The 13,432-nt window shown below is 41.9% G+C and overlaps 1 protein-coding gene across 1 annotated transcript in view; it reads right to left on the reverse strand.

Annotated features, from left to right (window-relative positions):
* Nucleotides 1–13,432, reverse strand: part of LOC140694920 (trafficking protein particle complex subunit 9-like) — a 65,967-nt gene that overhangs the window by 24,441 nt on the left and 28,094 nt on the right. The window contains exons 4-6 of the mRNA XM_072957924.1: nucleotides 11,907–12,004; nucleotides 11,509–11,629; nucleotides 4,731–4,857 (exon numbers count right to left, since the gene is read on the reverse strand). Of these exons, the coding sequence (XP_072814025.1) occupies nucleotides 4,731–4,857; nucleotides 11,509–11,629; nucleotides 11,907–12,004 (346 nt within the window). The remainder of the gene's footprint in view (nucleotides 1–4,730; nucleotides 4,858–11,508; nucleotides 11,630–11,906; nucleotides 12,005–13,432) is intronic.

Raw genomic sequence — 13,432 nt, forward strand, 5'->3', positions numbered from 1 at the left:
GCCAGGGGATTATACATACTGCAACAGGCATGACTTAAAGAACTGTCTCCAACCTGAATGGAAAGACCCTTTTTCAGATACTCTTAACTAGACCATACACACCAAAGCTGAAGGAAACGGAGTCTCGGATTCATTTCCTATCTGAAACAGCCCCTGCAGTGCACTGGCCTATAGAGCACTGCTCACCTTAAAACAATGCCCAAATGGAGAAAAAGCTTCCATACCAGGATGAGAAGAAGATGACATCTGAGCTAGACTGCTGACCCAAGACACCGGACCAGGACTGTATACCAATTACTTTGATAATTTCTCCAACCTTTGATTATGAACTACTCCAATTGTTAAGTTTATGATAAATTACCTATGTCTAGTACTTCTGTGTTACCTTGGTGGGTTTCCCTAATACAAGGCTCTAACTAGATAGCCCTCAGAAACGTTATTCTAAAAAGAATTTATAGTTCTGTTTAGGCCACTGTTGATCTTACAAGGTGGGAGATTTCAACTGGCCAATTAATACCTGCCCTGACCCTGACCATAAATATGAACTTTCTCATAGGATCAAACTCAGAAACACAAGCAAAATTTTAACCCAAAAATACAACTTCTCGACTATTAAATTCTTACTCGTGACTTTATTAACGTTACTAGCTGTATTACTTATATCCTGTCTATTTTATAAAATTGTTGTCTGTTACATTTCCCAATGTGTAACTAGGCCTACAAGATGGATGATGGCTAAACATCTTGAAGAAACAGATAAAATTTATAACCCTGAATAAAATAAATATAATAGTGTGATTCTAGGTATGGGAATGAGCAAAGATGGGTAAACACTTCCTGGATCATAATAGAGTAGTAAGACAGGTGATCCAGAGAACTTTTAGTATCAACAGGGCCTGATAAAAAAAACTAACACCTTGAATGGCAACTCAGAAGATTCTTCACCTGAACTAGGAATGAGCCATCCTAGCACCGTGGGACAAAATTGGTCATGAAATGTCTCTCAAAATATTGGTCGAATTTAGGACCAAGGGGGAACACTGTGAATGAAAATACTACAATGTGCATGAAAATACTGCAACCATGTCAGTAAACAAAGAATGCTGAATCCAAATCATCAGCGGCTGCTGCCAACCCCCAGCGAGTTCATGCCTACAGCCCGGCCTCTCAGCCACTCACAGTGGTGCCCTCTGAGCAGACTCAGTGCAAGAAAGGACAGGATACTGGCCCTAGATAGCCAGGTGCTTGCCAAAGGAATGAATTCAATGACCCAAATGTTTGCTTCCCACCATACATAGAAAACCACTAAATACTTGAACTTGAGATATCTGGTTTTCTTTAGATAACAAGCAATATTTTATTGTTCCAATTACCTGATCTTTGTTGTAAAGATTCTATTTATCCTAGCTCCTCCACTACCTCTTGGGAGCAGTCCCTCAGAGTGATCTGAGAGGATGTCATCCCGGCTCGAGTCCTCCAGCCAAATAAATCAAAGCCCTTAACATTTAGGCTGAACGTTTATTTCAATGACGTTCCAGAATAGACACAACTCATCAATTCTGTAATGGAACACACTGAATCAGGAACCAAAAGCGTGTTTTAGTCCAGAAAATCTCCAGGTTCCTATTTCTTCCTGTCATTATACAATCCCTCCAGAACTCATTACTTTGCTGTCTGCTCCTCTGGCAACCAAACTCAGAGAAGAGACAACTCAGCAGAGCGCCCTGCTGGGGAGAACACCCCGCAGAAGCACTGCAGGCTGCCTTCCCTCCCGCACGCTCTGCTGACCCTTGGTGTCCCCCGTGGAGACCAGGCCAACACAGCTCTTCCCAAGAGCTGCAAAGTCGCACACGTTAAATAAATCATTTTATTTTATATGATATTTTACGTATATACCCATCTCTGAAAACAGCTTTGCCAGAAGCCCAAATCTTCAACATTAATCTGCAAAGGCAAATCAGGTCCCCAAGGGAAAACAAGTCTTAAGACGACGCTAAGGCCTCCAAAGTCCTCTCCACGACCATGAACCAAACTGCCTGCAGGTCTGCAGCTGCAGGACGCTACATGTCTGCTTTTAAAGCAACCCCTTTCTGCCCTCGGGTGCTACAATGCCCTTTTATGCCCTCCCATCACAGGGCAAGAGCAGCCGCTGCAGAGCCTTGCAGGGTAGCACTGACAGGACTGGACAAAGGGGATCAGAGCTAAACAAAGCATTCTGATGACACGAGCTTGTCACTGTGTCTCTTTACAGATGTAGATATATATAGAGAGAAGTGGGGTGATATTGCTCAAAGTCACACAGCTAATAAGTGGCAAAGTATATAACTCTGCTCCTCCCTCCTGTGTGACGCCCAACTGGGACAACCACAGGGTTCTCTCGTGGCTGCCTGAACAGTCTTTTCCTATCACTCATGACACACAATAGTGTCTGAACTTAGCCTGCATTTGCAGCATCTTTTCCCTCCAGTTTCTCAGGAACAAGGCTGTTCGGGCCTGTATGAATTCCGGCTTCCTGAAATCTCCGTGCTCAGGCTGGTCTTGCCTGTGCATCCGGCCCGCTGCTCAGAGGCTCTTCCTCCCCTGCAGGACGACGTTTCTAATCTTCACAGGGACACAACTTCAGGGGAGCTCTCCTCTCGCCCTCAGCATGGCAGGTGTCCCAGGCCTCATCCCGAGCAGCCCCGTTAGGACGGTGTCTGCCCAGCTCTGCTAGTCAGATCAGCAGCCTCAATGCCAGGGATTATACCCAGGTCACACTGCAAACCTACTGCCCGCCTCACAGCCCCCAGCCAGCAGGTCACCTGGAAGTCACAGCAAGTGCCCCACCCAATCCAGAAGTCTCTTCTTTTGCCAGCACCACTGATGAATGGTTTCCAACCTTCGGTCAGTTTCGCACAAAACAGCACCTTCAACTGTGAAACGGGTGGTTTTTCTTCTGCACCTCTTCCTTACTGGAAACGTAAAGGGAAACCAAAAGGCCTTTTCTCAACCCTTTTCTGATGAAACCCTCCCACCCACAATACTCATATGCTCAAGAGCTTTGGATCCACATGATTTTCGTTCTCTTAGGCTAAGTGGCTCAAAAAACTAAGGGATTCTTTCTCCTTTGAGGGTATTAGCACTCAGTTTCTCGGCTTTAATCTGTTTTTGTCTCTCTCTTCAGTGACCCTAGCAGTTGCCACCTCTTACTCCCTTCAGCAGCCTCCCTCCCAACTTCTAGTCTAGGAAATCAGCTGTGATGAGGGGCATGGGGGCAGTCACAGAAGATGCAACTAAGGCACAGAGAGGCTACATAATTTGCCCAAGAAATCACCTTGAACCACCAACAGAGTGTGTCACGTCCCTCTGTTTAACTCTAATACTAAGCAAGTTAACTTTTTGTAGATTATGTTTATAAACAGATGAGGTATGAAAATACATACAAGGACACACATCAACTCTAAGATATTCATTAACTCCACTATTTTGTTTCTATTTATTTTATTTCTATTAAAAAATTAAGAACCCCTGCAGTCAATATAGCAAAATGTTACTGGGTTTTAAATCCAGAATATACAGGGGTTGTGTCATTACTCATTCTTGTATGTATTTTCACAAGACAAAATGATTTGAAAGTCTCTCTCCCCGCCCCCTACTCACTACTGGCTCTCACCAGAGCTCCCAGACCACACATCTAACAGCCTTTCACTTTACCCACAGCTGAACTCATCAGTTTTCCCCCAGAACTCCCTCTGCTGCTTTCCCTCCTCAGAACACAGCAGGACCATTATTTAACTCATTAATCCACCCAGAAACCTGGGCCTTACTCCATCCTACCTTCACAGACAGCATTGATCCTTTCCTCTTTACCATCTAAACATGCCTTCAATCTGTTCGCTTTTACCCACTGACCGTCCCACCGCTCAATTGGAAGCCAACAACACTGCCCACCTGGACTCATGAGTCTCCCAGGTGGCCCCACAGCCACTCTCCCCTACTTGAGACAAATGTGATTGTGTCTCTCCCACGCTTTTGGACTCATTTCAGACCCACTGTTCTTAGAAGAAACTTCAATTTCTTCACCTGGTGAAGGTCCTTGCCATGAAACTGTCAGCTCAGTAAGGGCAGGACACACCCTCGTCCCTCGGCTCCACCATCTGGCAGAGCATCAGCTTGGGAGGATTGAGTTCTTAGCAAACTACTTCACTTATCCATACAAATCCATGGTAGATTAGAAAGATTTTAGATGTTGAGCTCGACTATTAATTTGGGGATTTTGCACTGGCAACCTGCAAGTATATATTCCAATTATTGTGTCTTCTTAAAACCATACCCAGATTAAAGGAGTATTTGTGGAATGTCTTCAGAGTAAAAGGGACTGTACTTTTACAGATTTTATGTTTTAAAATATGAACAACCCGGACAGGGTCAAAAATAGAACCGCCTCACAAGTGACAGAAGACAGGTGAGACGCATATAGCAACAGGTCACAAAGATGGTAAGAGCAAAATTGTTTCTCCAACCCCCAAAACATTCCTCCAAGAACTGAAAACTCAGAAATTTGAAAGTAAAATACTATCATATAAAGAAAGAAAATAAATAATCCTCTTCATCAGGGTTTCTAGACCTGACTGCAGAGTTATTAGCAGGCCATACTGAATCCTAGCACAGAAAAATCAGATGGACTAGTGGTGAGTAAGTTCCAGGAAAATGGCAGTAACTCCTCCACTTGAAAGAGGACACACACTCACTTGTTCAAGGTGATTGTAAACCACATTCTGCAGAAATTCAGAAGATTCAGGCACCGCTTCTAGATGGTGATGACACGGAAGGACGGCTTGGATGCATGCTTCTAACTGAGTCACCGGCATTCTTACACTGCAGGGGGAAATGGAGGCCCTCAGCCAAGAGCACAGTTGTTCCTGTCATGTATCCCAGGCCGTGCCTCGGGGACTCAGTGTACTGTAGCAGTCCGGCCCCAGGTGAGGACCCGCAGCGTGGCCCAAGCAAGCAGGAGGGGCACTGTGCTTGAGAAATCCCATCCCCCATGGGGGCAAGAGGGGCTGGTGGGGTTGTGTGAACCTATAAATGCTCATAGAAATACACCTGCATACAGTGAAGTGATAAAATTAAAAGTAGCAGGCTATTTAACAAAATTTCAATTGTCAGTGTTAATTTTACCATTCCATTCCGCTTGTCCCCTGCACTCTGAGACAGGCTTAGGCTCTCTCACACATGCAGCTCTGATGCAATGGTTGTGAAGTTATTTTACTTTGCTGCAAGTGTCTTCGCTCCCAGTGTCACTGTGACTGTCGTCTCTTAACACAGTCAGATATCTTCCTGCATCTCTCCCTGAGTTCCTTGCTCCTGCTTCTCAGATCCTGAGATAAAGAACAGGTGAAGGCACATGACTGGAAAAGTCAATGTGGACTTGACCAAAGTCCTCAGTGACCCCCTAGGTGAGTGCTGCCCACCCCTTACCTTCGATTCTCAAGGTTCTGCCCAGGGTGACATCCAGCCAGGAGAGAGTCCTGGGCCCTATTAAAAGCTGTGTGGCTTGGGTGCAGGGAAAGCTGCAGGAGCTGGTTCCGTAGCCGGTCCCATCCACACCTCTGCTCCTCTCTCTCCTGAGGCAGCGCTGCCAAGCCCCCAGGCTCCCTGAGCTTCTGTCTTTCTCTTCTACTCTACTTCAAGCCCTTTTCCTCTTCCTTTACTCCCTGATTATCCCTAGCTGGAGTGATTTTTCTATCATAGAATCTGAAAAAATTTCCTGCAGCTGAAAAAGAGGTGCCAGAGGTCAACGCGCATATGGTGGTTCCTGAATAGAGCCCCTGGTTAGGGGGACCCTCACCAACACTCACGGGGCATCAGGCATGTTGCAGGGTCGACCACCACCAACAAGAGTTTGCTGTGACACCAAGGCACGCACAGCATCCCTGCTCACTAAATTGTAGTTGTAGTCCTTTATTAAGAAGCAAAAATAAAAAAATTGCTCACGTTTCTTACTAAAATTATTTATGAGGGAGAAAAAGAAATTGTAATAGAAAGAACAAATTTCACTCCATGTTAGATGTGTTCATTTGGCTTTAATCCTGTACCTTGTTTTCTAGGCTCAGACTTGCTATCTCTGCACCTTTTGTAAAAGAAAGTTGCCTTTAGCCTGAAATATCCAGGAGGGCCTATTCTCCGGGCTCTGATCTTTAAGGATATTTGCTCTTCTACACTTATGTATAGATGGCAAGTTGTAAAATAGTGAATAACCTTTCTTTTTTTTGGAGGTTTTACAGGGGCACCATAATTTGACCCACATGGACAGCTGCAGGAACAAAGGATTTCAAGGACAAACAATTCATACAGCAAGAAGTTTGCAACAACCAGCCACATCCCTGCCGCTTTTTAGTATAAAAGGAGACTGAATTCTGCCCTGGGGAAGAGAGTTCTACTGGATAACAATATGCCATTTTCTGGGTCTGCCAGCTTTACAAATAAAGTCTCTTTTCCTTACTCCAACATCTCATCTCCCGATTAATCGGCCTGTCATGCAGCAAGCAGAACGAGTTTGGACTTGGTAACAAATTGACTGCCTTAGAGGTAGTATGTCTCCACTGTTTCCTCATTTCCAGTATTTCACCACCTATCAATTTTATATGCTTTTTAACAACATGAACAAAAAACCTATTACAAGGAATTGATTCCACAGAAATAAAATTATTTCTACTCCTTCAAAACTTTTTTCTTTTCTATTTTATTTTGTTTTGCTTATTGAAAAGAAAATAAATTCAAATCTTTTTATTTCACGTATTTTTATAACTAGATATTGTAAATACTACAAAGATATTTAAATTGCAATAAAAATTGTTCATATATTAGTATAAAGATATATACACAATCAATGCAGATTAGGAAAGGAGTAGATATTTACTAAAAATCCACTGCACATCCAGTCTTTTACAAGCATATCCTGGAATATAAGCTCTATTATCCAGGGTCCCCCACCCCCAATCTCACTGCGGAGTCCCTTAGTAATCAACTACCAAGGCACCAGCATAGAACCATGAGATCACTAGTTTAGGTATAAATGAGAGTATTAGCTCATTCAATTCTAAAACAGAAACCTTAAAATAAATACTGAACTTACTTACAGATAAACAAATTTGGACACAAAAAAGTACAGTTTCTCCCCAAATTCACAAAGATAATAACTGGTAAAGGCAAGATTTGAACTCATCTGCCTTGAATATAAAGCTAAGTTGGAAATCCCCTTCAACTGTGGAGGACCAGCAGCACAGCCTGTCACCCTATCTTTGTTCAGATCTGGCTTTAGACAGCCTGAGACAGCACCCCTTCCTATGGAACTCGAGGGCAAACAATAACAATAAGGATTTTATATTCAGTAGTTTCTTAGGTCTCAATTATATAAAGTGTCAGCAGGTCAGCAGAAAACTCTGGGAAATATGAGTGGGTCCAGAGCTTTTTGCTGATAAGAAACTCAATCTATCAGGACAGAGTGACCTTCCCATGAGAGGCCTCATGGACATAAACTAAAGGCAACTGAGCAATGAAAACTAGCAAGAACATGGAACTCAAGCAAGAAGGATCCCTACCATCCCCTGCCCAGTTGCCTCTTCACCTTTGTGGACAAGACGGCAGAAAGTCCATGTTCTTGTCCAAGTTACAACATCATGGATTCTCACCCATATAATATTACGACTCTATGCTGTCTTAAGTCCTTTCCAACTAAAATATGATGACACCAATATCTCAGCGGAATGTCTATGTCTCCACTTTCTCTCTTCTATTAGGAGACTATATCTATGGCCACAAAGCCGAAATTCAATTAAAAACACCATGCACGAAGCCTGGTGAAAGTCTGTGTAAGAGACATTGTTCTCAAGCTCAGTGAGTGAAAACTCAGAAAAAGTGGTCCTTATCCCTCTGCAAGTGGAAGGTAGCCTGATTGTGTGTGTGTATGTGTGCACACGTGTATGTGTAAATCAAATACAATGTATTGTGGGATGTGCACAGATTTTTTTTATGTTACTATCATTTCATGAGGATGAGCCAACCTTTAAAGTAATTTGAATCTACTATTCTGAGAGAGTCTCAGGATCTTTTGGTGGAGGATGGGAAAGGGGAAAGGAAAGGAGGAAAGAAGTAAATGAAGCAAAGCTGTAAGTATACTGCTAGGGAAAGGCAAGACATTAATTTTGTTCCTACTTGCATCACACACAAATTAGGGACTGGCTTTCCCACATGTCTTGTCAAGCACTGAGTTGCAGAAGAACAGGTGACAGCCCATTTCTCACTGAGCTTGTGACTGTACGTGGCATCTTATAGACACTAATTATTTAACCTGATCAAACAATCTGGCAGCAGGCTGTAATTCTCCTATTTTGAGAGATAAGAAAACAGGAAGTGAAATAGGGTATATAGCTTGACAAAAGTCAGAGGACAAGTAAACTAAAGAGGATGAATTCAAACTCAGATCTGAATGCAGAGTCTGATCTTCCCACTCTGAGGGCTGGAAATTCCTTAACACACAGGGTCCCCAGCTCCTCTGCTTTGTTCCTGGCACCAAGCATTTCCCATGGCGATATTCTCCAGTTCTCAGACACAGCGCTCTGTGCAGCCAATAACCTCCATTCGACCTTGATCATCTACCTGTCACGCCCACCAGGCTTCACCAGGCAAGAAAGCTGGCTTTCAACTGCAAACAAAGCCACCCCTGTTTTATCCTGGACTCTTCAGCGGCTTTTCCAGCGTAAACACAGCCATGAAAGTGCTCACAGTTTGTACATGAGCCACACTACCTCTCTCCATCTCTGTCCCCACCTATACTACTTTGCTATGACCATTTTGAGAATCTTGGAAACAAATTTTTAAAAACAGAAAAGAAAGGATTCTGTAACAAGTACTTAATACTTACAATTTTAAATGAGAAGTTACAAAGTGAGTATTTACAAACCGAATCTGCCTTCCTAGGTGTCAGTTTTAACAGTTAAAATATACAATAGCAAAAAATTCTGACTTAAATAATTAACAAAAACATCAACAATAATCTGGAATAAACTCAAAAATAATGCCCATGTTGTACATGGTGGAAGTACAGGACTGTACTGTGGGGTAAAGTAAGAGGTGTGAAAGTAGAGACATCAACATTTTGTATGGAGGAAAGCAGTTTTGTAAAAATGTACGTTCTCCTAAAGATAATTCAAAAGTACTAAAAAATCCCACGACAGCACTTCTTTTTTTTTTAACTTGAAAAATTATATTAGAATTCTTCAGGAATAATAAAGTCATAATACTAACCAAGAAAATTTGGGATCGAAAAGAGAATCAAAAAATCGCACTGTCAGATATTAAATAAATGTTTACAATATGTAAGATATAGTGCTAGTGTAAGAAAGTAAGATTGATAAAAATAAACCATGAGCTCAAAAAGAGACTCTAGTGTACATAAGTATTCTTTACAGGTGGGATTTCAAGTTAAAAAGCAAAGTAGGAATTCAATAATTGTCTTGGGACAATCAGAGAATCCCCTGGAAAAAACAAATTCTATTCCAGTCATAATGACCGCAAGAAAAATTACAGAATGTGATGTGAATATTAGAAAGTACTAATAACAGCGAATATAATTCTTTGCTCATATTAATTCAACTTCTCTTCACTATAACAAGTACCATCATCATCTCCATCTTAGAGATTAAAAAAACCTACAGAAGAAATTTATACCATTATAAGAAAGTATTTCTAAGAATAATATCAGGAATAAAACCCAAAAAGAAGACATTTACAATCTTAAGATTATTTTGGGCCACAACAAAAATGAACCTACTGAACAAAATGAAAGGCAAAATATGACAAGGAAAAGCTCTCTGATACATGTTGATGAAGACAAGGGGTTAATGTTCATAATATACATAGAGCTGTCACAAAGCAACAAGAAGCTGCCTCACTTAAATGTGTGCAAAGGACAAAAGAGATCATTCACTTTTTAAAAGTCAGATGGCTAATGAGTGAAAAATGCTCAATACCTCACTGGTCATCAAGTGCAAATTAAAACAATGAAAAAGTACTTTTGCTCATCATATTGGCACATATTTTTAAAAGATATTCTAGCTAGTGTCCATCTTTGAGAGAACAAACTGTGAGCGATCTTTTGGAGGATGACATGTCAATGGATATGTAAACTCTGAAAAATGTGTGTACACACAGGCTGAACTCCACATTTTGGAATCGTTTCATTTAGAAAAATTCAGTTCAAAAAGATGTACTTATCAGAGCATTTACACAGCACTGTTTACAATGGTGAGAAGAAAAGCTGAAGTGAAATCATATCCAGCGATAGAGAATTGGTTACATAAGTTATTCTACATCTTTTCATGCCCCACAGGAGAAGGAATTTCTTGATTCACTTGAAAGGAGCCTGTGATTTATGTAGTTGTCACATCCAAGGACTAAATTTCCAGAAACCTTAACGAAAATAATACTCATACAAGATCACAGGAATGTTTGTATAAGAAGTATGCCAGTCAAACACCCTTTCTGACAGTGGAAAATGGAGAAAACTTAAGTGTCCACCATCAAGACAATGATGCGGTAAATCACGGTGAGCTGTGGGCACTAAAGTTCCGGTGTTTCGGCGTGGTCCAAGGCCTTGTCCACAGTACGCTCCCACGAAAGGTGTCCTTACACAAGAGACCAAACCTGCATATCAGGAAAACCCTCTACTCTATCTGAAAGGACCGGGTGAGTCTGGAGAGAGAGGACGTCTGTGATATATACCTGAGTGAATAAACCGAGCTGCAGAAAACATATAGTATGGCCTTATTTTTCAATAAAGCATATATACACACACATAGACATAGATTTCTCATATACGTGTATGTATGAGTTTATTTATATGACATAGGCATAAAGGTCATGAAATATATACTCCACATTGTCAGCAGTTTTTACTCTCAGGAAAAAAGGGGAAGGGATGTAGGGGACTTTCGGTACCACAACAGATCTCTTTTCAGAATTTCAGTTAAGTATACTTGGAATTTAAAAGTTTATTTAAGTCCAAAGTAAAATGGACGAGGACTCCACAAGACAGAATGCTATACTAGTCATTAAAAATCATGCCAGGGGAGATAGAATATTGTAGAAAAATGTGTAATAAGCCGAATGGAAAATGGAGGTCTCCACACAGTATACAGGCACACATTGCTCGCTGGTTTTTATGACAGAGGTAATACACACTGATGAAAAGAACAGAAAATAGATGTTAATGTGTTAATTATTATCTCTGAGTACTGGCACCAGGATAGATCCATTTGACCCTTTTTTCATACATTTATATTAAATACACACTATTTTTCATCTGAAAAATGCATTTTTAGATGTCTAGTACCACACATTGGAAAATTACACGAGTACTTACAGAAACAAATAACTAGGAGACACCGCAGCAGCGTCACAAAGTGTAGAAAGGGCGATCCTGAATAACACCGCGCAGTTACATAAGGACCCACAAAGTGAGAGCACCTGCTGTAACAGGGCGCGGCCCCCTTCCATTTGTCAGATGTGTCTTCAGGGCTGAGGCAGTTCTGAGCACGGCCAGTGTCAGTGCTGGTGTCTGGATGGATGCCACTGGAGGTGAGGGCACCTGCAAGCCGAGAGGAAGAACAGAAATCATCCTCTGCTTTTTCTGTCTTGTTTCTTTGTTACTTTTAAAGAGAGGCGGAAATAAGATAAACTGGATCTTTCCTACTGAAATTTCAGTAATGAAACCATTTTTAAAGTGATCACAACTTATATTCTGCCTATGACTGTCTTTTCAACAAAGCATCATATTTATAAAATGTTAATTAACTCAGTTAATTAACTCCCTGTTGAAACATTCTAGTAAAGAGCATGAACTGCAGTATGTAAAAGAACCACACCTGCAGTGACTAGCTCAGCTGTCTTGACGGCAGTGCAGTCAGCCCCCACCATCCCGTGGCCCTGAGCTCCTGATGCTGGTAAGAGAGCGCGCTGCTGCCTCAGATGGAAAGAAAAGGTGAAAGCATTTTCTGAAATCTACAGCACTGACAAAACATAACTGATAAATCCCAGGCTCCTTTGAGGCTGTCATTTTCCGTTTCTGGCCAACACCCGTCAATGAGCAGAACCACCCCATTCCCGAGTCATGGGACTCACGTGGGCAGAAGTTTTGGAGAAATTTCCAGGTATAGAATGTAAACCAACTATACATAAAACTCTGAAAAAGAAAAGATGCAATAATCTGATTTTGGAAGACACTAAAATATTCTCCTAAGCCTTAGTACTTGGAAAGGCTGGGCTTCTACTAAGCCACTTATTTATTTCACAGCCAATGAGCATCTCCCACAAACCCTGTTTCCCTGTGTCTGCTGGGAGCTTCAGGCACATTGATGTTGTCTATCTTATAAGTCACAAGGCAGAGGCGTGTGTCTCACGCTGGCAACTCTCACACAGGCTCAACTCCTAGCCTCACTGTATGAACTTGGCCCCATTTTCTCACCTGTTTATTTGGTACCTGTTCTTCTGTAAGCTGCCTGAAATGCTTATTGAAACAAGTCAGAAGAATGAGTGGGTAGAGAAATGGACAGATGGACAGGTGAGAGATGGGCAGAAAAACAGAGAGTCTCCAAGAGAAGGGGAGCAATCAAAATTACCTATGCAAAACCCTCTTCTAGTCAGGGAAGGAAACCACCACGGAGAAGTGTGAAGAGGCAGGTTGCTTAGGACTGTTTCCTGGATTCCATGAAAAGTCACACCAAGAGATGAGAGGGTAGAACTATAAATAATAAAAGAAAAAATCATGCATGTTTGAAAAATATATCTACATTATGTACTTTCTAAAGAATAGAGTCAAATTAGCAAGGCCCAATAACACAATCCTTGGGTATATACAGAAGTGAGAATCCCATCTCCAATCTGCAAGGCATCCCTTTGGAGCACTGAGAGTCTACACGGTGCAGTCATAAAGCCATCACCGCAAAAGCGATGCTATCCTGCACTTACGAGGAAAGAGCAGCTGTGCTCGGTCTGCCTACACGTGTCTTTTACACCCCTCAGCACCTCTACGGGGGAGGGACGCCTAGCGAGCCCCATCTCTGCAGGACAGAAAACAAGTCCAAGAGAGGCTAAGCCGACCTACCAATTCTCCATCTCACAGGACTTGTCACTCCAGACCAGGACTCGAACTCGGACCCACGTTTGTAACCACAGTACTACCGTATTTTATGTGCTTTTTGTGTGTATAATACATTTGTTTCTGGCATGAAAGGGTATTTAATAAATGATCGGTTGTCTTGTCTATCTCATTAGTTCACAATCTTTATATTTTTGAATTGTACTCTTCCCCTGGAGAAAGGAACGGAAAGAGCGGGGGTCAGAATGAGGTGGGGCTCCATTCTTTATCTGTTGCCTCATCTCATCCAAGTCC

Source organism: Vicugna pacos, unplaced genomic scaffold, assembly GCF_048564905.1.
Source record: "Vicugna pacos unplaced genomic scaffold, VicPac4 scaffold_112, whole genome shotgun sequence".
In the NCBI taxonomy this organism is placed as follows: Eukaryota; Metazoa; Chordata; class Mammalia; order Artiodactyla; family Camelidae; genus Vicugna; species Vicugna pacos.